The sequence below is a fragment of the Diaporthe amygdali genome (assembly GCF_026229845.1).
Source record: "Diaporthe amygdali strain CAA958 chromosome Unknown NODE_10_length_1141467_cov_65_626103, whole genome shotgun sequence".
Classification (NCBI taxonomy): Eukaryota; Fungi; Ascomycota; class Sordariomycetes; order Diaporthales; family Diaporthaceae; genus Diaporthe; species Diaporthe amygdali.
The window spans coordinates 5,763-29,238 of record NW_026517030.1 but is presented as its reverse complement, the minus strand read 5'-3'; the positions used below and the strand labels follow the sequence as shown (position 1 = coordinate 29,238).

At 54.7% G+C, this 23,476-nt stretch overlaps 7 protein-coding genes across 7 annotated transcripts; 3 read left to right on the top strand and 4 right to left on the bottom strand.

Annotated features, from left to right (window-relative positions):
* Positions 1-188: 188 nt before the first annotated feature.
* J7T55_008978 (uncharacterized protein) lies at positions 189-2,288 on the top strand (the record flags this gene model as incomplete). Its single annotated transcript, XM_053141894.1, has 1 exon — positions 189-2,288. One exon carries the CDS (start codon positions 189-191, stop codon positions 2,286-2,288), a length of 2,100 nt encoding a protein of 699 aa, XP_052994819.1.
* A 203-nt stretch (positions 2,289-2,491) lies between these two features.
* J7T55_008977 (uncharacterized protein) lies at positions 2,492-3,682 on the bottom strand (the record flags this gene model as incomplete). The annotated part of the gene is made up of 3 exons (XM_053141893.1): positions 2,492-2,650; positions 2,722-3,268; positions 3,330-3,682. The coding sequence occupies 3 exons, from the start codon at positions 3,680-3,682 to the stop codon at positions 2,492-2,494; spliced, it is 1,059 nt and encodes a 352-aa protein (XP_052994818.1).
* A 1,707-nt stretch (positions 3,683-5,389) lies between these two features.
* J7T55_008976 (deltasterol reductase like protein) lies at positions 5,390-6,973 on the top strand (the record flags this gene model as incomplete). The annotated part of the gene is made up of 3 exons (XM_053141892.1): positions 5,390-5,445; positions 5,516-5,823; positions 5,883-6,973. 3 exons carry the CDS (start codon positions 5,390-5,392, stop codon positions 6,971-6,973), a joined length of 1,455 nt encoding a protein of 484 aa, XP_052994817.1.
* A 1,132-nt stretch (positions 6,974-8,105) lies between these two features.
* J7T55_008975 (beta-glucosidase 1 precursor) lies at positions 8,106-11,195 on the bottom strand (the record flags this gene model as incomplete). The annotated part of the gene is made up of 6 exons (XM_053141891.1): positions 8,106-9,708; positions 9,819-10,027; positions 10,094-10,212; positions 10,272-10,663; positions 10,714-10,988; positions 11,109-11,195. 6 exons carry the CDS (start codon positions 11,193-11,195, stop codon positions 8,106-8,108), a joined length of 2,685 nt encoding a protein of 894 aa, XP_052994816.1.
* Positions 11,196-14,169: 2,974 nt separating this feature from the next.
* J7T55_008974 (short aerial hyphae-3) lies at positions 14,170-17,025 on the bottom strand (the record flags this gene model as incomplete). Its single annotated transcript, XM_053141890.1, has 7 exons — positions 14,170-14,270; positions 14,364-14,470; positions 14,540-15,457; positions 15,518-15,565; positions 15,619-16,104; positions 16,193-16,727; positions 16,935-17,025. The coding sequence occupies 7 exons, from the start codon at positions 17,023-17,025 to the stop codon at positions 14,170-14,172; spliced, it is 2,286 nt and encodes a 761-aa protein (XP_052994815.1).
* Positions 17,026-18,929: 1,904 nt separating this feature from the next.
* J7T55_008973 (uncharacterized protein) lies at positions 18,930-22,926 on the top strand (the record flags this gene model as incomplete). Its single annotated transcript, XM_053141889.1, has 3 exons — positions 18,930-19,601; positions 19,656-20,025; positions 20,084-22,926. The coding sequence occupies 3 exons, from the start codon at positions 18,930-18,932 to the stop codon at positions 22,924-22,926; spliced, it is 3,885 nt and encodes a 1,294-aa protein (XP_052994814.1).
* Positions 22,927-22,932: 6 nt separating this feature from the next.
* On the bottom strand, positions 22,933-23,221 carry J7T55_008972 (uncharacterized protein; the record flags this gene model as incomplete). The annotated part of the gene is made up of 2 exons (XM_053141888.1): positions 22,933-23,078; positions 23,164-23,221. The coding sequence occupies 2 exons, from the start codon at positions 23,219-23,221 to the stop codon at positions 22,933-22,935; spliced, it is 204 nt and encodes a 67-aa protein (XP_052994813.1).
* Positions 23,222-23,476: the final 255 nt, after the last annotated feature.

The following is a 23,476-nucleotide window of genomic DNA, read 5'->3' as shown; positions in this document are numbered from 1 at the left end:
TCGTGCCTGATGATCAAGATGGGGAAACGCGCCAATCTCGTGTTGTCGTAGTCCCACAAGCGATGGTAAGCATCTGCCCCTGAGGATGGGCTATATATAAAAGCAGCACTGCACCGCTGCATGTTTGTGATAGATGGATCTTCACGACTCGCACAGGAGCGTGATTCCGACCTGGTCAATAGCCCATCATGGCTTTCCTATCCAGCCTCACACTTCCTCTGCTCGCCCTTCTCCCTGCCCGTGCCCTCGCCCAGTCTACTCCCCTGGACGCTACCGAAATATGCACCGCCTACTTCGGCAACGACGCTGCATGGTACATTCCCCGGATCCCCATCTTCCAGTCCAGTGACACACAGCTCAACGACGTGTATTACTACCGCTGGAACATCTTCAGGGCCCACCAACGGGACCTCGGTGCAAACGGCTACATCTCGACCGAGTTTATTGATGATGTGTCGTGGGAGCTCTTCCCGTTCGCCGCCCTCAACGATGCGACGGGGTTCCACCTGGGCGAGGGCCGGTGGTCGCGTGACAGGCGGTTCGCTCACGACTACGTGGATTTCATGTACAACTATCACCCGGAGACTTCGACCTACGGCAACGACAGGCACTTCAGTGAAGCCATCGCAGATGCGTCATGGCGCGTGTTCCTCGTGGACGGCGACCTGAGCGCCATCTCGCAGCACCTGGACGCCATGAAGACCATCTACGACCAGTGGGTTGATCACTTCGACTCCAGCAAGGGTCTGTACTGGGTCGAGCCACTGGCCGACGCCACCGAGTACACCATCTCCAGCATCGATGCCAGCGGCGGCCAGGATGGTTTCACCGGCGGGGAGAGCTTCCGGCCGAGTATCAACAGCTACATGTATGCTAACGCGAAGGCGATCGCGAGCATCGCGTCGCTGACGGGCGACTCGGCCACGGAACAGCTGTATACGGCTCGTGCGGACTGGCTTCAGGGAAACTTTACGGGCAGCCTGTGGAACAGTACCTTTGAGCACTTCATCGACCGATTCAAGGTGGACAACCAGTATGTCAAGTATTGGGACTTTATCCGCGGCCGTGAGCTCGTGGGCCTGGTGCCGTGGAACTTCGACTTTGTACCCGCGTCCACGTCCGAGGTGGACTACAACGCGGCGTGGAAGCACGCCCTTAGTGCGGACGACCTGCGTGGCGAGGCCGGCCTGCGGACCGCCGAGCCCAGCTACGAGTACTACATGCGGCAGTACCGCTACGACAGCGTCTCGAAGCTCAAGGAGTGCCAGTGGAACGGGCCCATCTGGCCTTTCCAGACCACCCAGGCGCTTGGGGCGATGTCCAACCTCCTCGACCACTACAACCAGTCTGTCGTGACCAACAAGGACTATGTCGATCTCCTCAGGCAGTACACGCAGCTGCACTTCGACTCCGCCGGGGTGCTGAACCTTGAGGAGGATTACTACCCCAACAACGGCTCGGCGCTCGTCGGTCTGGCGCGCAGCCCTCACTACTTCCACTCCGGGTACGTTGACCTGATCCTGTCTGGGCTAGTGGGAATTCGGCCTCGCGCGGACGACTCCCTGGAGGTGAACCCGCTGGTGGACAGCAGCATCTCGTGGTTCCGCGTGGACAACGTGCCGTACCACGGGCACAACGTCAGCGTGCAGTGGGACGCAGACGGGTCGCACTTCGGCAATGGCGCCGGGCTGGTCGTCGAGGTCGACGGGGCAAAGGTGGCGTCGTCGCCCACGCTGGCCCGCCTCGTTACGCCCATCTCGGCCGCCACGGCCGCCGCGATCGACAAGCCGATCGCCAAGTCCATCCAGCTGCAGAGTGACAGTGACTACCCCGTGGCCAGCAGCTCGGTCTCGGGTGCCGACGTGCAACAGCTCCACGATGCCATCGACGGTAGGGTCTGGTTCTGGACCGAGATCGTCAACGGGTACAACTCCGCCGCCGGCGACGGCAACTCGTCGCAGTGGTTCGCCGTCGACTTTGGCGCCAGCACCGAGGTCAGCCGCGCCGAGATCGCCTTCTACGAGGGCGACCAGCCGGGGACGTACACCTACGTGGACGGCACCTATGCAAGCGTGACGGGCACGTACGCGGTCCCGGCGAGTTACGTTGTGCAGGTACAGAATGGAAGTGGCAACTGGACGGATGTATCGACCACGAAGGCGGACGAGCCCCTTGCCAATGGAATCACGAATGTCGAATGGGATGCTGCGACGACCAATGTTGTGCGGCTTGTCTTTGTGCCCCAAGCTGGGAAGCAGGTTCGCCTTGTGGAGTTCAAAGTCTTCTGAGAAGTGAAGACCGAGCGGTTGGAAGAACTTTGTACCTATAATTTCATTTCAGCTGAAAATTGCAAAATAATTTGGCCCTGCGCCGTCTATCCTTTGAACGCCGTCCCAACGGCTCGTGGTGCCCGAGTCGAACAAAATTGTCGTGCATTTTGTCTATCAAATTCAACAACCTCTAGAGTCAATCTTGGTCGTAGAACCGCCCCTCAGTCATCCCACTCTTCATCTAATTGGCCGATCAACCGGTCCTCGTCTTCCCTGCTTCTCCCCATCCCGCGCCCATTTGGCGATATTGAAAGTGATCGGTAGCCCCTCCGACTGGGCATGAAACGAGCGCAAGAGGAGGTTAGAATGATAAAGGTATCCTACGGCGCAACATTGATTAGCTGCTCGAGCTTCTCCGCTTCCGTGTCAGACTGGTCGGATGATTGCTCACCGAGACGAAGCTCCAAATTCCTGCCCAGAGACTGTAGTTCGGCAACTGCTTCCAGCCCCTAGCGTTCGCCACCGTCCTCTGGTAGAAAACACCACCAGCAAAGTACACGGCAATAGCAATAAGGAAAATGAGGGCGAACACTCCGCCCGGTCCAACGCTCCCGGGCTTGGAGGGCTGGACGCCGGCGCACGCATGCTGGCTGCGCACGACGAACATGTAGGCGCACTCATCGGGGTCCGCGCCGACAAAAGAGACGGTAGCCGTGGGATTGACACTATCGCGGTCGCAGCGGAACGAGATGGTCGCGGACTTCCTTCTTATCTCCTCGGCCTTCTCGATCAACACGGTGTTGTCGTTCCCGATAGTCACAGTATCCAGGGAGCTGGAGTAAGCGCTGTTGCTCGAGCCCCTGTCGGCCGTCGACGGTGCGTCTACTGCATCGTTATGATCTGCGCCCCTTTTCTTTGCCGATGAACCACATGGTGAGCCGCCGGAGTATTGGAGGACCAGCTGGCTGCCTCTTGGCGTCAGGACGGAGGATTGCTGTCTGTTGCAGTGTGTTAGCAAACCTGGGGAAAGTCCATTGCTTCCACCCAGTCCAAGCTTACCCTAGGGAGTAGATCTTTCCGTCCTTGCCCTCATAGTATGCGCTGACGTTCTTCCAGAGAGCCTCATCAATGCCCACAACCTTCTCTGGTTTTTGTATAACAGCCTCGCAGATGTTCAGTGTGAAGTTGTAACCGTAGTCGTAGCCCCTTGCCGAATAGTCTTCTGACTTGGCGCGTTTGTGCTTCCCGTCCTTCTTCGGCGCAACAGCGATGTCTGGTCGCAGGTCGAAGTAGGCCTTCCCGCCAGTTGCTGTCGCCGTGCAGGCTGTCGTGGTTGTGGTCTTTTCGTCGGCGGCGAGGGAAGCGCCGAAGAGAGCCGCTGCCAGGAGCAGCAGGCGCGATCGTGAGACCATTATTGAGTGATGTCTTGGAGAGGGCGTGTATAGTTCGGCTCGATTTTCGATCGGATTACGAGACCCAGCCCAGTGTGGAGTAGCAGATCGTCGGACTGCCCCGTGCTGGCCGCTAGACGGGATTGTGACAAGTGGACACGGCGGGAGGCAACGAGTCGTGTCGTGAGGATATTCTTGGGCAGAAGACGGATGGAGTACAGTCTGCGACAGGAGGAGAGTTAGTGAAAGAATGAGTGTGCTTCGTCCAGTCCAGTCCAGCCGAGCTTGTCGTCGAATGTTGGGTCAACGGGAATGGGTATGGTGTTGCGTGGAGCCAAGGTCGTCAGCCGAAACATCGAATATGTTGGATTGGGATGAGCAGGGGACAGGGGACAGCTGTCGCATTTTGACTGACGAGGGGCCGAGGGATGACGGTGCCCACAGGGGGACAGTTACGGAGGGCAGTAGCCCGAATTAGCAACGGCTGATCCTCCGTCGTACAGAAGGTCGCAATGAGGCAGGTCCCTAGGTCCCTAGGTACCCAGGTACCCACCCCCTCACCTTGACCAACGGCGTCTCGGTGCCTGGAATACGGCGACAACTGTGCTTATCTATCTACCTGCAGTAGGTTTCTACAGTATTGATAGCGCCAGCAAGTCAGCATCCTCTGCCGAAGAGCCTCACTTGACGCCGTTATGATCGTCCCGAAGCCCACTGAGGTTCTAGTCGAAACATCGAGTCCACTGGTACCCAGAACACGACTGTTTCTCCCTGGCCTGACCATCCTCAAGACAAGCAACCTGGGCGCTCTTTCACTTGACTACCTTCTGCGAGGCTCCTCTTCAGCATCACGATGCATATCGCAATGCGCATCCTTCACCCGCGCTAGACCTCTCCTTGCTATGTCATTCATTCATTCAAGCCAGCAGATCTCTGCGAGATTTCAGCGCAGATGGTCGATCTTGTTGCATGTATATGCCATTTATGATGTGTTGTACTGTACACTCGCATATCATAATGGGATATCTGCAATCATTGGTGGTATAGCAGACTCGCACATCACTATCACTCGGCCGTGAATTAGATCAGGATCTGGATGTACCGTTTGGTTCCCACGGATTTTCTTGAATGTTGACCTATCTATCCTGTCTGAGAGTACAGTGCCTTCTGGGATCATCATCCCCTCCCTCACTCGCCATGTTTTAGACTTCGTATCAAGGAGTCATCTCTGGTTCTCGCATCTCGATCCACACTGGACCATCCTGAGCAACGAGAAAGTGTTGTGAATTTACCATTCCTCACGGCCTAAATTCAAGGTGTGAAAGTATCACCAGCAGGCATCGAGGTCGAGATCGAGAATGCAGTCTTCCGTCGTCTACAACAGAGTAGATGCACCCAAAGCAACGGCGAGTGGGGAGCAGGGATGCTCCAAAGACTGGGCGGCTCCACCCGTCGCATGTCGCTAACTTGATTTGGCAGCGAGCTGGCGAAAAGTCTCGTTTGCATCATTGACATTGTCGCTGGCATTGCCCTTGACCACAAAGAGCTTCAGGGTCCCCCTCCCGCTCAGACAAACAGCCAGTCAACATCGGACCACGCGGCAGCTGTTGCATCCGGCTGCCCTCACGCGCATTTGCTTCCTTATCTCGAGCAATTCCTCGAGTCGTATTGCAGCGATTTCCATCTACCGCGCAGCCCCATCAGAATCCTCAGATTCATCGCATCACAATGCCTCCCAAGACTGCTGCCCCTAGCCAAGAGCATGGCTACGAGTTCTGTGGACCGTAAGTGGTGACATCCACCATCTCTAATAGAATTGCTGCGATAATTGACTAACTGATCGTCCTCGCACAGCCCAGGAGCCGCTCTGGTCTCGTTCGGTCTCCCCGTCCTGCTCTACCTGTTTTCCTTCGCCTGTAACGATGTCTCCGGCTGCCCTGCGCCCCTACTCCTGACCAACTGGAAGACCATCGACCTCCAAGAACTGAAACGCGAAGTTGGGTGGCCCGCGGACGGGATCCGGGGACTGGCAAGCTGGGAGGTCACGGGCTGGACACTGGCGTACTACCTCTTCAACGCCATACTGTACCGCGCCTTGCCTGCGGTCGAGGCCGAGGGTGTCGAGCTTAGCAGTGGTGGAAAGCTCAAGTACCGCATGAACAGTAATTGGGCCCGAGAATAGACTCACGCAACCAGACATCTTGCTGACTCTTCGTCACAGGCTTCAGCTCCATCATTTTCACGCTCATGATCTGCCTCGCCGGCACCATCCAGCAGGGCGCCGACTTCCCAGTCTGGACCTTCATTACCGACAACTACGTGCAGCTCCTTACCGCCAACATTCTCATATCCTACGCGCTCGCTACCTTCGTCTACGTCCGTTCTTTCTCCGTCAAGGCGGGCAATAAGGAGCTTCGTGAGCTTGCAGCAGGGGGACACTCCGGGAACATTATCTACGACTGGTTTATCGGTCGCGAGCTCAACCCTCGTGTCACCCTGCCTCTCCTCGGCGAAATCGACATCAAGGAATTCATGGAGCTGCGCCCCGGCATGCTCGGTTATATACTCTTCAACTTCGCCTTCATTGCCAAGCAGTACCGTACTTATGGGTTCGTCACCGACAGCATTGTCTTCATTGCCGTCGTACAGACTCTCTACGTGCTCGACGGCGTCTTCATGGAACCCGCTATCCTTACCACCATGGATATCACTACCGACGGTTTTGGCTGCATGCTTGCCTTCGGCGACCTTGTCTGGGTGCCATTCTTCTACAGCCTGCAGACCAAGTACCTTTCGGTCTACCCCGTCTCCTTGGGGCCTGTCTGGCTCACAGCCGTCTTCGCGATGCTCATTACAGGATTCGCGATCTTCCGCCTCGCAAACTCGCAGAAGAACACCTTCCGCACAAACCCGAACGACCCGAGCGTCGCGCACCTCAAATACATCGAGACCAAGACTGGGTCCCGGCTCATCACGTCCGGCTGGTGGGGCGTCGCCCGCCACATCAACTACTTCGGTGACTGGCTGCAGGCGTGGCCTTACTGCCTGCCAACGGGCATGGCCGGCTACCTGATCCTATCCGCCGGCACGAACGCCGAAGGCGCCTTTAAGATGGCCGACGGCAGGGAGGTCATCCAGGGCGCTGCGAGGGGCTGGGGCGCGATTTTCACCTACTTCTATGTCGTGTACTTCGCCGTCTTGTTGATCCACCGTGACAGACGCGACGATGAGAAGTGCCACCGCAAGTATGGCGAGGACTGGGAAAAGTACAAGAAGACCGTCCGGTGGAGGATCATTCCTTACATCTATTAGATGGGGAAGGCATTCAGATCTACCTGTTACTGTTTCTGTTGGATCTTCAAGACGAAGAACCATCCAAAAACACAGGAGATGCTGTGGATGCCGTTTGGCTACACATTTTTTACTGTCACTGCGACCGGCACACGTCGGCGCACGATGTATGCATACGTGCTCGGGCCTTCGCGCCAGGGGCTACGAGGATTTGACCGGCGTTATTGTTCCTGGTGTAACAATGGCAAGTCGGCGGATATCTGTTGTTAATTATACTGTCCCATTTTGCGAGCACCGAGGACAGTTTGTGGATGAAGTTGTGGATGTTTGCTGTACTCTATTACCATTTTGCAGATGCGCCATTGGGTACCTGTACATAGTTGCAATAAAGCGACTTCACCATTGTGACCTATTCGCGTTCTGCGACAACTCACTCTGCCTATCATTTTTTTATTTTTCCTAGTCGGTCTTGTTTTGACTATTGCTCAACGTGTTAGGCGTTCTCGGTAGCTAGTAGTGACCATCACTCTATCAAAGGCCCTTGAGACAAGGCACGTCAGGCGCTGCCACCAACAGATCTGCTTCGCATTTTGTGAGCTTCGAAGGCCAACAAGGAGACACCATCATTTTGATACTTGCCAGCCCAGCGACTGACCCATCAGCGGGCAGCGTCTCAGGACCCCATCCAACAGCGACGATGATGCTGGCATGATGGTCACATGAAGGCCACCCGCGGCCTCTGGCTTTGGCCCGGATCTTATAGTAAGAGACCTCTATCAAACGTGATCATGAGCAAAGACAAAAAGTGAGGTCAGGGGCTTGTGGCGTTGTCGTGATGGGCAGCGGGGACACGTTGGGCTGGTTGCGAATGACACATTCTATCCCGCAGCTGGAATTTCAAAGAGATGTTGTCACCCAGTTAGTTCGTCAAGTAATTATTCATTAAGAACTGCCTAATACCCACACTGGGTCAAACAGGAATGTGCCTAAGTAGTTCTACATCATGTGCTCATAACTGTTTACTCGTACCTGAAAGCTTCGGACCACAGCCCCATCCACCAATCTGGACAGGCAGATCCTCAAAACATACATCGACGATGGTTCCGGGAAGGTAAGCAGCAACATAGTTCGAACCCACGCACCATCCGCCCGGCTAAGGCAGAGGCGCCTGCAGGTCCAGCTTCCTGCTGCTCCGGCCGACGTACACCGTCTTGGGGGAGCTCGACACCAGCCAGTCCTGGGCCACCGTGTCCCAGTTGCTCACGTCGCGCCGTGTCAGGTCGGCGCTGAAGGTGGCTGTCGCGCCGGGCTCGATGCTGATCCGGGCGAAGCCGCGGAGCACGACGGGCGGGTCGTCCGGCCCGCCCAGGGAGACGTACAGCTGAGGCACCTCGTCACCAGCAACTGAGCCGGTGTTGGTGATGTCCGCGGTTACGGTGTACAGAACTTCGTACAGGCCGGGGTTGCCACCTGGGGCGCCGCCGGCAGGGGCATAGGGGATGGGGTCGGACGAGATCGCGTTGGGTGGGAGGAACTCTTCGGCTGTCTGACCATAGTGTGGGTCCTGGCTCGCTTCGGCGGCCGAGGTGGTGGTGTTCAGGTAGGGGTAGATGTAGCGGGTGACATAGTCTAGCTGGTCAGCCGGGAAGGCATAGTCTTCCAAGTTTGTCGAGTAGTTGGAGCTTCCGATGATGGGGGCTGCGGGAGAAGACCCGTTGGCCGGCACGTATGGATCCGCGTAGGCCTTGACAACGTTCAAGTTCGCGTATTCGAAAGTTGTGTAGCTCAATCCAAAGCCGAATTCGTAGATCGGAGTAGTGTTTGTCTTGTCAAAATGGCGATAGTCAATGAATGAGCCCTCCGTGAAGTCGTCTTGCGGAGCGCCTTCTCCGTTGTTTGCCTCGTACAAGACATCAGTGCCATAGCTCTCGCGTGTTGCACCCCAGGTGAAAGGCGTGCGGCCAGCAGGGTTGACGTTGCCGTAGAGGACATCGACAATTGAGTTTCCTGACTCCTGTCCGGGCAGACCGGCCCAGAGAATCGCGGTGATATTGGGGTTGTCGTACCATTCAGTAAGAAGGGTAGGACCAACGCTGTGGATGACCACGATAGTATTGTTGTTCAGGCTGGACACGTTCTTGATCAGCTCGTCGCCGCTGTTCCACAGCGTGAGGTTGTTTCGGTCGCCCTCATTGCCGTCAACGCTGATGTACCCCTCGCCGCTGTCTGCGTTCACGAAAACAATGGGTGTCGCATAGGCTTGCACAATGAGAGCCTCGATCTGGCTAGTCGCGTAGTTGTCGAGGATGCTCTCGTAACGACTTCCGTCGGCGAGCGCCTGATTCTGGAGTGCGGTGTCAGGAGTCACAAGGTACGGGAAGTCAGAGGTACCAGAACCCCATCCCATCGATAAAGTTCCATTGTCACATCCTCGGTCGGAACATCCATTGGGGCCGTTCAGGTTTGGTCCCGCGTCTTCACCAATGACCGCCAGGAATCTGGGCTTGTCGAGGGGCAGAGCACCAGTGTTCTTCAACAGTACAGTTCCCTTCGCAGCAACCTCTCGGATCAGAGCGGCGTGCTCCCCTCTCACGTCGATGTGGGAGTTTATCTGTTGATATCCTTCCTCTGCGCCAGCGTGCACGTAGCCAAAGGTATCCCTCGACCAAGAGGAGAAGTTAGGATACGGCTCATCAATCGTCCGACCGACCTTGAAATATGCGGCCATAATCCGCATTGCCATATCATCAAGACGACTTTTCTCTGGTTAGCGAGTGTTGTAATGAAGCTATCATGAGCTTGGCCAGGACTTGTCCTCAGCCTGGTAGGCTTCTGGGAAAGAGCTCTTGGGGGGGGGGCCACTTACTACAGGGGCATCGTGCCGTTCAAGACAGCCAGGGTCAAATTAGTACCCCAGAAGGAGAGACCGGAGCTGAAGGCAGTGTCACCAGGCATTGACATGTCCAAGCCCGCGACAGCAGCGCCGACTCCAGTATGGTGTGCACCCCAATCGCTCATCACAAACCCTTGGAAGCCAAGCTCGTTCTTGAGAATATCGTTCATCATCTTTGAGTTCTGGCAACCATATGAGTTATTGATTTGCTGATAACTACACATGACGCTTCCCACTCCAGCCCTTACGGCATCGGCGAAAGGCCAGAGGTAGAGCTCATGCATTGTCTTATCGTCGATGTTGGAAGACAAAGACTCGCTGATGTTGAAGCCGTAGCCTTGAGCCTCGCCGGACTGACGGAAATGCTCTATTCTGCGCGTTAGAGATTGTACTGCCATTCGTTTTGGACTTGAGATCAGTTCTTACCTTGCTCGTTGGCAATGTAATGCTTTGCACAAGCAATCACACCAGCATCCTGGATGCCCTTGATCGTCTCTGCCATTCCAACTCCGGTGAGATAGGGATCGGGACTAAATCCCTCCCAGTTCCGCCCTCCAGTAGGGGCACGACCAATGGGGCCTGCAACTGGACCGAGTTGAACATCGATTCCCTTGCCTCTGTGCTCTTCGCCCATGGCATTGCCTCTCTTGTAAATTAGATCGCGGTCCCAAGTGGCTGCCGCAGTAAGACCGGCGGGGAACGCAGAGACCCAATCCGCGAAACGAACACCCAAGGGAGAATCCTGCATGCATAGGTTCTTGTGAAGGCCAAGACGGGGTACTGAACCGACATTTCCAACGCAGACTTCGCTCTCCCAACTGTCCTACAGTCAGTTCTGCGGATGATCTTTGTTCGGAAGAAAACCTACCCAACACCGGTGGTGATATTGACCTTTTCGAGAAGGGTCATCTGTGAGACGAAGTCTTTAGCCTTGGCATAGGCATCTGCCCAGCCGTCGGCCTCTGGGTCCATCCATGGCGAAGGATAGAACGGAGGAGAGGAAGCAAGGTCCGTCTGTCGTTGTTGAACCTTTGAGGTCGTGTCAGCAGGCTGAAGAACAAGAGCCGCAAGGGCAGTCAAGATTTTGACGGTGTTCATAATGCTGAAGCTTTTCGAGGTCTCAACTTGAGCGGCGCCGAGTCGCTCGGATTACAGCTTGAAGAACAAAATCTGGTAGCGACTGCAGCCCGGTTGTAGTTGAGCCGGCAGAGCGTGCTGGTGACACTTGACGCGAAAGTACCGCGACACAGGACGGAAGCTTACCTTTGCGTGGTCACCGATAGTGCCTGCTGTAACAGAGCCACAGCTCGCCGCCAGCCAGGCGAGGGCAGCAGCAGGCGAGGACTTCATGGCGTGCAATGAGGTCAGAGACCCGGCCAATAGATTCGTATCGGCGGTGCTACGGTGCTGTGGAAGTTACGAGCAACGCAACGGGACAACGTTGTGCTACCTAGGAGCCGGACTGCAGCTTCCACACTCGCGTGGACTGAAGGGAAAGGGAAGGGCGAACAAGTATTATATAGTCTATAGCCCGGTGTGGTGAGCACCCCAGAAGTGATCAAGGTCCTCAGTGGGGTGAGCGAGTGACCTGACGACTAAGTTACCCGGCTTACCGCATGAAGGCAGCAAGGTGATGGAAAGTATGTCTTAGGCAGGGGATATTGATGTGGAGACGCGAATAGTTCATCCCAAGAAAAAAGCGACGTAGTGGACGAGATCCAATTACCGAGCGTAGGGCAGGGCCCCCATGTCTCCCAAGCCAGGACAAAGGCAATTGGGGACGTGGACCTGGAGAGGAAGTCATCAGAGTTTGGCCGGAGCTTCTCCGCATGGTAGGCTAGATCCCTGGCGATGCATCGTCATCCGTGCCGTCATGCATCCGAGCAGCATATATGTAGCCTTAGCATTATTACAGTAGCATAAGCCATCAGGCTGCAGGCCCAGACAGGGCGAGCCGAGCCCCCAGGCGCGTTGTGACTTGGAAGAAGACGAGCGGCAGGTCCGTGATCTGTCCAAGATCAGCGTCGTCCCTTGTCGTAGTTATGCTTATTACTACTGTGTAGATTATTAGAAAGGTAGGGAGAGGAAGAGGAGGCAGATTCTGGGTTTGATGCCGTGCTGTCCGGTCTGGCTACAGTATCCACCCAGGGCAGCCATGGCGGATGTCTCGGTGATTTGTTTCTTGGGCGCTGGCAGTGCCAGACGGGCGGTGTCGCAAACAAGACGACTGGGGGCAGCCAGGACAGCTCACGAGGGCGTCATGGTGGTGGCCGGGCAAGGCCCATGGGGAAAGCAAAGAAGGGCCGATGAGGAGCTCGTCGACAAGACCCGAAGCAGACACAACTGACGAGCTATGGGCACCCGCGTCGCCGCTAAGACGAGCACAACGCCGTTAGGCGCAGGGAGAGGACTGGGAAATGAGGGTCGAGGTTCGTATCGACGGTGTTGTTGTTGTCTTGGCCTTGGAGAAGTTTGCGGGGGTAGTGATCCATCCTGCGCTTGTTGAACCCCGCAGAAAATTTCCCCAGCCTTTTTCCCCCTCGTCCTCCTTTTGTTCTCCTCCTTCCTGCGCCCCCGGATCTAGCCCGTTGGTGCCCGGCGTGGGGAGCTGGGATGCCTGCCCAAACATTTTCTGGGGAAACGGCCCACCATCTCACCACACCGTTTCCTGCCGAGGACAATCCCTTCGATGGGCTGCCCTGCACGTCTCCTGTGATTAACACTGACCATATTCAACCTCTTCTAAATCTTCCTTCCGCGGCGGCTTCACATTGATTGCACACAAGGTTGACTATCCCAGCATGGCCTTGAGGTACTATACAAATTTTGTTCGAGTCAATGTCGCTCTGTTAGAGAAACATCAGCCCAAGACTAGCTCCTCGTCGTCCCAACTCAGCTAGACGCACGATCGAGGCTTGTCTCTTCGTCCCGAGTCCAACCTCTCTGGTTGCCGAACACAGACAGCCCGGCGCTCCACTACCGCGGCGCCACGTCCCCGGACGCAAGCCACCGGCTACCAACTGCCAACGCCACGCACCTCGACGAGAACGTTGCATTTCGGTGGTGGTTGCCTGGAAGCTGATGTTTATAGTGAAAAGCGTAGCACAGACTAAATATCTGGCATGTTGTGCATATGTACGAACGGGTCATCTGGGGCAGTCTCACTTACATACCCCGCTTCCACCACACCCTCACAGGGTAGCTGTGCATTCTCTTAATCACTGCTACCATGGTAGGTTGTCGGATTGACTTTTTACAAAATGTCCTTGCGCCAGTAGACAGTGGCCAACTTCTCAGCTGTCAGTTCTCGTCCTCGGGCGAGCCGTCTGGACTCAGCAGTGATCGGACGAGTTCCCGAGGCTGTGGATCCGAGGAGTTGCATTTGTGTATTCACCTGTCTGGGCAATATTTGACCATGGATAGCGTAACGCTCACCACACAGTTCCCGACAGTCTGGTTGATGCTACTCTTCCGTCGGAGAAAAGAGGACATGAGACTTGAGGGTTGCATTGTCGCTGTTGATACAACCGGCTGAATTGGTAAACATCTATGGGATGGCCCTTCGCGAATACACGTTTGTGCTCTGAACTGTAAGGCGCTATGGTACCTAGGTATAAAGTACCATAGTTTTGTATTCGTCTCACATTGATCGGTCACTACTGGAGTGATCTGCGCAGCTTCAACGGACTAAACACCTTCAGAAACAAGGCCGCGAATAAGAGCCAGTCCATGATATTTGCCATTTGATATTCATTCCCTCCCAGCGCAGGCAACCTTACCAGGAACAAGATCAGTCACGGAACAAGCTTGAAAGCGACAGATTGTGATGAATAGCTCAGTCTTACATTCAAAGTGCAGTCGGTTCACTGGCAGTGTGCCACTCAACATTGCGCTTCGCTAAGCATTCTGTAACTCTGGGTATTGAAAAAGACCAGCTTCCCACCGCATGGTCCTTTTGTGTCCACTACAGTATATCAGGACCAGCCATTCATTGGCCCCTTCACTCCATTTCAATCAGACGAGGGTAAGGCAAGATAGATCCAGTCCTTCGTAGCATTTTTACAAGCTTGCTGGTCCAGACTCGCGTCAAGAAACTCACTTTTCTCCCTCCCGGACTCGACCCGATGAATAAACTCCCGGACGGATGATCAGCGAAAAAGTTCAACATCCAAAATCGTAGAAAAGCACCGTAGCATTGAGACAAGGGCCATTCCAGCCATCCCGAACAATCCGAGGCTAAGACCGACACAATGCAGTTCACAAGTGAAAACACACCCAGGACAATTTTACACAGGCACAGTATACACACCCAGTCTTGCCATTCCTAGAAGTAGAACTGTTGCTGTGGCGGCTGACCTGGAGGTGGCTGCGCGAGGAAGTCAAAATTCATAGTATCGAGCCCCGAATTCCAAGGATCGGGGGATTCTGCAGGAAAAATGGCAACATGGTCAGCCAAGCCTTGTTGCAAGCAACACAATATCAGGCAGAAAGAAGAAAGGTTCCACGAGGAGAACTCACCCCAGAAGATCGAGTCGTATAGTTCCATAGGCTCAATATAGGCGCTCGGATCAATCGGTGCGAGATCGGTGCCTTCAAGGGACGGCGCTCCAGTGACATACGGTAACCTGAGGACAAGTCAGCGGTGATTCATAGTAACTGTGCTCTCCTGGTGGTTAAGTAGACATCGAACTTACCCTGAGAAGTCCTGCATGCCAGTCCCATTCTGCATCTCCGCCATCGCCATCGCCGCATCTTGATGAGGGTCGAGGCTCTGAAGAGAGGAGGCAGCATACGTTGCTCCGGGAAGAAGGTTCTGGCCGTCCGAAGCGCCTGCGGATGGGTTCGTGAGCTGGCCCATGCCCAGAGGCGTACGTGTCCCAGATCGTGTCCCTCCGTCACGCTTGAATACTGAAGAGCCCATGACGCTGCCGTGGTCGTATATATTTTTCAAAGCGGCAAGCGCACGCGATAATGGTCCTGAAAGCTCGATATCTTTGTCACTCTTTTGTATATGTGGAACGGGCGAGGACTGCTCCTTGGCGGCGGTGGCAGATAAGGCAGAGATGAGGTCGCCCTGAAGTTGACGAATCTCAGGGTCTGACTTGGTCTCGGGCAGGAGACCCAGAAGCACGGCGGAAGAGAGGCCGTGGTACGTAAATGCCCAGGATCGGGTCGGTATGACGGAGAGTTGATGCATTGCGAGGAACATCCTGACGGTCTCAGTCAGATTGTCCCGAAACTTTGCAGACAACACCTTTCGTTCGGACGGCTCGAGCGAGTTGGTTTCACCGCCTCGCTTCAATGCTGGGCGACAGCAGACGGAGACAACAAAGCAGGTATGTAGCCTGATGGCGAAGTGTTGGAGCCGGTCTACAGCCGTCTTGCAAGCCTCTTTGCTCCGGATCTGGGGAATGACTTTCTCGCGCAGCCGTTCCGTAGCCTGGCAGTTATCGAGGATCTGTACAAAGGTTGCTTCGGCGGTGGCGTCAGGGTTGAGGCGTCGGTTTATAATTTGACAAAGGTGATACATGGCTTCGAGGTAGGTCAAGCCGTTACTCTCGGCGTTCAATGAGAGCGGAATCGGGCAACAGGGAATATTTGTCATAGGAGATCTTGTAGCATTTAGTACCAAGATTCATTACCAAGGATTCCAGGGAACAGGAAAGACGTACCGGTCGAACGAGAGGGACGTGAGAGTGTCGTGCCATACACAACACCACCTGTGAGGTCAGCTTTTCGCCACTTGTCTCGAGTTCGGCCAAGCGGCTCTTACCAGAGTTTCCGTCGGATAATTTCCTTCCTCTTTGCCTCCGGATCCGTAAGCTCGTTGTTGTTAAGCCTATGCAGACCAAGCGACAGTGCCAGGCGACAGGTAAGCCCAAGCAAGGCCCAAGATCCCTCTGCCTTCATATCGTTGAGAAGACTGAATGACACGAGGAGTAAGGCCTGGATCGAGTCGAAGTTTGGCCGGAGGAGGAAGTTTCCCATGCGAAGGAAATGGAAAGATATCTGCAGATACCTCTGAGAGCTGCTGGTCCGTATGTGGTAGGGTGAGTCGTGATACTGCGATCCCACGGCGAGGACTGCAAACAGAATGGCCAACCACGAAGCTGAAACAGGCCTCCTAGCGATCTTGACCGTACTTCGTGCATTCTTCGCACGCTCTTCCAAATAAACCATCAATCTTGATTCCAGGTCGTCGATGTCGATAACAAACCCCCAAAAAACCTGCGGTATCTCCTTATACGTTCGAAACAGCCTAGAAATGTTAGATGCATACACCAGAGAAAGCCCGTTACCAGCAAGCCGACGACGGAACCAACACGGCACACACAGGCCAGACCTACTTCATAACCTCGCGGTCAGATGGAAGCTCAGCAGAAATGTCCGCGGTCAGCTTTTCCAGGTGGCGCGAGGACATCAGCGGGAAGGGTGCCGAATTATCCAGGCCGAAGATAGAACGCATATCTTGTCGGATGTTGTCGACACCCGCCTGGCGGTCGTTGGGGGAGGTCTGTTCTCTCAGCAATGCCGGTATGCTGTTCTGCCCGAGATACCTCGTCACCTCAGCTGATTCGGGGTCAACTGAGATTGGTGTCAGAGATGATGAATCCTTGCGTTTTGAGCGGAATGGAATACCGAAAGCGCGCATGGCAGGATCAGATTTGGCGTCGCTGCTCAGTTCGCGGGAGTCCTGGTCATCAGGAGAGTGGGCCCTCTTCTTGCTGATGTGTGAGGCAACATCCGAGCCTCCGGTGGACTTGGATGATCGATTTGGCTTGTAGGAACATAGCTGGGGGTGCTCCCGCTTCACACAGTTCTCACAAGGCTGCTTGTTGTCGCATTTCACCTTTCGTTGACGACAAGGCCAGCACGCGGTTCCTAGCGGAGAAAGAGGTTGTAAGCAAGGTTTTGCAAAGTGCGTGCGAAAGTTGCGAGTTGCGCGCCAAGACATATTCCCGAGCAAGTGACGAGGGGGCGGAGGAGGCACAGGCGGGGCAGACAAGCAAGAAGCAGAAAGCGATTTACATTGGAGTCGCACAGGCCGGAGAGATGCGTGAGACAAATGAAAGAGGATGGATGGCGTACCGTATCGTACTTTCCGGTGCGAGTGGATGATGCGGCTGGCCTCCTCGGGGGTCAGGTCGTCGATGTTGGGGCTCTCATGCTGCTCGGTCATGGCGGCGAACCGCGGAGCCGGCGCCGGCGACGGTGACGGCAGCCAGGTATGGGCTCAGTAAAGTCAACAGCCCCCCAGTCCCCAGTGGTCGAGTCTGGTCGAGCCCAGTTCAGTCGAATCGCGCCGGACCAGGTAGGACCGGGTCGGGCTGATGGTTTATGAGGGCTCGAGTCTGATCTGTGGAACGTCGTCGCAGGTCAAGCAAGAAGACTCGCGGCCACTCAAAACTAGAGGGGGAGTGCAGTCAGTGAGTGGGGGGTGTGAGTGAGCTTGCTTTTGCTCCACCCCGGCGAGGAACGGCCGGCAGATATCGACCGATGACGCTTCTCGAAGGACTCGAGGGACTTTAAGATTAGGATAGAGGTACTCCTCGGTACGGAGTCGAGAAAGTAATCTTCAGTTAGCAGGTATCGGATGAGGTGAGATGAGGTGAGGTGAAGTGAGGCGAGGTGAGGTGTGGCGAGGTATGGCAGCGGTGGTGGTGAAGAATGGGCAAGATGGCAAAGATTTGTGAAGATGGCTCATCGAATTGGGAGTGAGAGTGAGAATTGGCCGTCCATCGTCATGGCATGGGGTGGCTGATTAAGGTTTGCGTCTGCGAAGGTTCCAACGTTCGTCGGTCGGGTTTCATTGGATCGGGCTGCTGTCGCAGAAGTGGGGTATGAGCTGCAACGGCAGCAGCAGCATTAGCAAGCAGCAGGCCAGCCAGGCAAAGCAGCACAGCTGGACAGGCCAGAGCACAGACAGGGCCAGACACACAGGGCTCGAGGCCGGGTGCGGGTGCCGGGCAGGCATTGACAAAGTGCCCTGTCCCATGTCCCTCCCATGTTCCCATGTCCCAACGATCGATCTCTCCAAGACTGAACCCTGGACCCAATCTGCGCTACTGCAGGAGACCACCAAGCTCGCCTGGCCTCTGGCTCAGCTCACTGGCAGTGGCAGGTCCAGCTCCGAACGTTGAACCCGTTGGGCTGACCGAGGTGCTGCTAGGCTGTGTCAGTTCGGTGCTGCATCGATCTCCAGGACGTCGCCTTGTTTACTATTATTGCTGCATGACAGATTCATGGTACATGACTACTGTTACATATATCTACCTAGATTTAGCACCCAGCACCCAGCACCCAGCAGCCACCTGCCAAAGGAGTTAAGTCAGTTAGTCACTTAGTTAGTCTGTGAAGCATCTCGGCACTTGCTCGCGCACCCACATGGATGTAGGGATGCTCTTGCCAACTGCCAGTGCCAGTGTCCACGGGTGTTGAGTCTGTCTACTGTACCCCGCCCTTAGCCTCCTTTCGTCCAACCCCTCCTACCGTTTTCTCCCTTCCACCGTCCCTCCTTCCTTGGAGGGCTTTCTTGATTCGTTGCCCTGCCAACAGCTCACCTCGCGATTCAATTGATCAACCAATGCGAGTTGACTGCTCCAATGCTCGAGTGCTCGAGTGGAATCCTCCTCTACGATACTGCACAGCAGACGCCACATCCCAGTCTCCTCATCCACTGTCTCACACCAATCTCCATTTGTGCATCTCTCGCTGGATGGAAAAAGCACTTCTCAGATCACTTCAAGCTAACCCGGATACCGGATGCCCTGCACGCCAATCTCTGCAAACGACGGCGATCCCGCATGATCCTCGACAGACAGAGTGCCGCATATCCAAGCCTGCTATAGCCAGTACTGTACGTAAGGGCCAAACACCGACTACCTAGTCTAGGTAGTGTGCTTGGAAATCGTTCGCTTGTGCCCACAGTCTATCAGGTTGATCCCATCTCCGGCCTCCCCTCAGCCTGTTGTTGACTTTCACCACCGGCCGTGTCCGTAATCCCGTACTATCCCAGTGCGGCCATATGAGCACCATCAATGCCTGACCGTCGTCTATGAAATTACAGACTCCGTGTCTTCTGCTATGAGACCGCCTCAGGTCTTGGACCCGTACCCACGGCACCCACGAGAGGACTTGCAGCGCTTCATCAACGAGCTCAATGTGAAATACAGCCTTGGCATCCCGCTTCCAGATCCTGGTCTTAGTCCTTCCAAGAGGAAGGAGCAGGGAAACTCCGCCACCAAGCTGTACGATCGTCTCCAAGTGCATTTCTACCAGGGAGGAGTGGAAACTCTCCACCAGTTGACGGAGCAGTTCGACATAGAGGCTAGGCAATTCTGGTCTAGCTGGGTCAAGAAGCCAGGAGGCGACCAAGATACACTTCCCACGCCTCGCACCACCCCTTTAGCAACCAACCAGGTCCAACGAGAATCCTTGCACACGATTTTCCACGAAATCCTGGATCGCTGCCAACCAAAGAGAGTGCTCAGTCGAACTCGAAGCGGCCCAGCTTCAATTTCGATGGAGAAGTCCACTTCTGCCCAGCCTAAGAGGGCTCCGGAGGCGGAGGCTGACATGGATACGGCGCCGATGAAGCGTTCGAGGCTGGCAGGGCAAGCTGCGAGTGCAGCTCAAGATTCCAGTACGTCGGCCCTGCCGAAACCAGAATGCCTTTTTGCTGCATCGAGAACAATCTCCAAGGCATGCGGCCAAAGCTCAACTAGGACAGAAGACCCTCTTCGAGAGTCAATCGAAGTACTTCGCAGGCCAACAACGCACTCGGCTAACACCAGCAGGACGTCTCTACAGTCCGTGTTCTCCAATACCAAGGCTGAATGTAGCACACAAGAAACAGTTGAAGCAAGCCCTCAGGAACAGAGAAGAGCTCCGTTGAGCTCGCAAGACCATTACAAGCCCACCTCAACTTTGGAGGATGCCTTGTATAAATCTTTTGACGAATATGAGGCCTCGTTCGATTCTCCTTGGAAGGATACAAGACCTAAGAATGCCCCTCATCCCCTAACACAGAATTCAAACTACTCGGGTCCCACTTCGTCAGCATTGGATGAGGCTTTTCGCTTACACTCAGAGAACGAACAGCAGCCTCAAGGCGAGCAAACAATAGCCGAGACTCTGGCAGTCCCTCAGTCTCGCTCCTGTCTAGGGCAAGACATATGGCGTATGTCATTCATGCTTAGAGTACCACCTTCCTTTTCAGTTCAGCTAACCTGCGTCAGCGGCACTGCCGGACTGGCTCAGGCCGGCGCCGTTTCATATAGCGTGGGAGGTTATCCGGATCGGAACCCACATGGGAGTTGACTTGAGTGCATTGTCACTTACTTACAGCTCGCAATGGACAGACCAGAAAGTGCTCCGTGATGCCCTAGGCGGGGCTTTTCCAGGAAAATCATTACCAACAGCCTCGGATCCTGGCGCTTGGGCTGTAGCATCAGGTTGTGCATCAGACGAGAATCAACATGTTGTATTTTCGGCATCACTCGAATTTGCCAGCACGAGATCCGGTTCTACACTGCGTTTGAGATTACAACCTCTCAAGCTTGACCGACCCCATCGCCTAGGCCGCAAATATGGCGCGGACCGTTTCCTGGAGCTGCTCGTCCCTTCTCCTGATTCCTCCAATCTACCCTTATCCGTGAAAGACGAGCCATTTGACGAAGAACTTCTCAATTGGCTGACACAGAAGCCACATGCGTTTTGTGGCCGCCTTTACAGACCCTTCTACCTGAAAAGCGGTGGGCAGCGCAAGCCACCCAAACGTCTACAATTCGGGCCAGAGCCAAAGCCAGTCTATACTGATCGTATCTTCCTGTTCGCCGAAGATGGGGCTGACCTGTCCAGGAATAAGCAGCCGCCCACACCTCTTGAATCGATGGTCAGCTGGGGTCTGGACCTTAGAAGGGGCATGAACAATTCTCAGCCCGTCCTGAAGCTCTTTCAACGACTAGCACTCGTCCTCAGCAGGACCATCCCCACCGTCGTTTTTGAACCCGGCCAAATCAGGCATCGGACTCGAGACCTGCGATCACCTGATGGAAAGAAGGTGATGAACGACGGCGTGGCTAGAATGAGCAAAAAGGTTGCTAAAATGATCCAAACCGCTCTTGGGCTGTCATCACCCCCTTGCGCTGTCCAAGGCAGACTTGGCTCCGCTAAAGGGATGTGGATCGTTGATGTTACAGACACAACCGACGATATTTGGATCGAAACATACCCCTCCCAGCGCAAGTGGGTTCTCGAGGCTACGGATGCAGAACATCGCACGCTAGAAATTCGCAGCTGCCCCCCAGAAAAGCTGCGGTCCGCCAGCTTAAACCTCCAGTTTCTGCCCGTCCTAGAAGACAGGGCTCGTGACAAGCAAGCAATGCGCACGACTATAGGAAAGCTGTTAGAAAAGAACCTGCTACTAGAGTTCGCCGATCAAAGGAAATCTCTCGAGAACCCGATACAATTCCAGAAGTGGATCTCTGCGAACTCGGCTTACAGTTATGACCAGCTCACTCGTGGCCATGTACTCTTCCAGGGTGGTCTCCCACAGCAGGATGAGAAAACCATGACTTACATGCTCAATGCGGGTTTCGACCCGCGGCGGAACAAATTTCTAAGTGATATGGCTTACAATAACCAGCTTGCAAGGTACGAGAAACTCGGCAAGAAGCTCAACATCAAGGTCGGATGCTCAGCCTACTTCTACATGGTAGTCGACTTTGAGCAAAAACTCGAGGAAGGCGAAGTCCACATCGGATTTTCCGAGCGTTTCAGGGCGGACTTCGACGAATGGGAAGGGACAATGGTTCACGGCATGGATGTCCTCGTTGCTCGTTCGCCAGCGCACTTCATTTCTGACATTCAACGGGTTAGGGCCGTCTTCAAACCGGAGTTGGCACCATTGGGAAACGTCATTGTGTTCTCAGTAAAAGGCACCACGCCTCTTGCTGAAAAACTCAGTGGAGGCGATTACGATGGCGACCAGTGTCTCTGTATCTGGGATCAGAGTATTGTCGGGAATTTTGAAAATGCTATTGACCAGGAACAACCCGATCTTTCTGAATACTATCGGCAAGATAGAATCGAGCTGCGACAGCTCTTGTCATCCCACAATGGAGACTTTGGTCCGGCTATCGGTGAGATGATAGAGAAATGCTTCGCATTCAACCTCGCCAAAGACATGTTAGGACAAGTTACCAACTACAAAGAGCGTCTATGTTATGCTCGAGGAAATGTCCGAGACGACGTGGCTAGGACACTCAGCGCGCTCCTGAGCGATCTTGTAGACGCGGCCAAGCAGGGAATTGAGTTTGATTTCAAATCCTTCAAGACCTTCAAGCAAGCTCTCAAATTACCTGACCACCTTGAAGAACCCCTGTACAAGAAGGAGAAGGGGCCTCTTCTTCCTCAGCAGCAGTATGGGCATATCCTGGACTACCTCAGGTTCTGGGTTGCGAAACGAACCATCGATGAAGAGATGGGCAGCGTTGGCCAAGCGCTGGAAACCGCCAATGCTGTTTATTGGGATAAAGACCTCACAGCAAGGCATTATGATGAGTGGGAGCACGATAGCACGAACAGCGAACCGGGAAAGACCATCCTTCGCTGTCTGAAGCAAGATATCGAGAAGGTCCTCGATGAGTGGAACCACCTGCTACGCGACAGTGCTGTAAGCTTCTCAGAGAGGGCGCAGCGGACACACAGTTCTTGGTTGGCCATTCAGCCCAGCAAAGACGTCCCCGAAGCGGTTCTGGAGCGCCTCCACCGTGGTTACAAGCACACTTCGGAGTGGGCCTTGCTAAAAGCTAGCACCACCTTCAAGCAGTACTACTACACAAAGCCACGGTTCGCTTGGCAAATGGCGGGTTGGCACCTGTGTTACATCAAATGGCAGGCCGTGTCGGAAACGCAGGCTGACGTGGGCAGGATGCCCGCTGTTTTCACATCGACGATGCATGCAATTACCAAAATTGACAAGCGCGCTATCGATCGCGTGGTTGAATACCATACCAGCCGTGACACGGATGGTAGTGGTGACGGGGATGACGATGAAGACGGCGAGGATGATGCGTGAGGAGCATCACCTGTCTCTCCTCCTGCGACTAGAGGTCAGACCTCCAAAGACAATCCAAATTAATTTGGTCTCCAGCCCTGGGTGGTCGTTGCCGACCTCTCTGGGCCAATCTGTGAAGATGAGTCTCACAGAAAAAGCATGCCATTCGTGGGCTATTTGTTTTCTCACTCAGATCATTTCAGCAGGCTGCACGCCGTTGAAATTTTAATGATGCATTAGGTACTAATGTCTACAAACCTGCATCACTATGAGGGAATGCTGTTGGGTCGAAGATGGGCCTGCAAATGTTCATCATGATGCTGTTGCTCGTGTTTCATGGTGTATTTGTTATGAATTTGGAACGACTTGTGTGTAGACAATGGTGTATGATGAGATTGAAGCGGAGAGGAACCGCTGATTCTTGTATTTAGAACGAGGGTGAGTTCATTCGATGGCAAAGTCCTGGTTCCCCGACAGGCCGGATCTTAGAGATATGTCCAAAGGGCGAAGGGGATCAGTAGAATAGTATGCTTTGTGTATTATACCACAGGCGTCTGAGCGGGCCATGGCT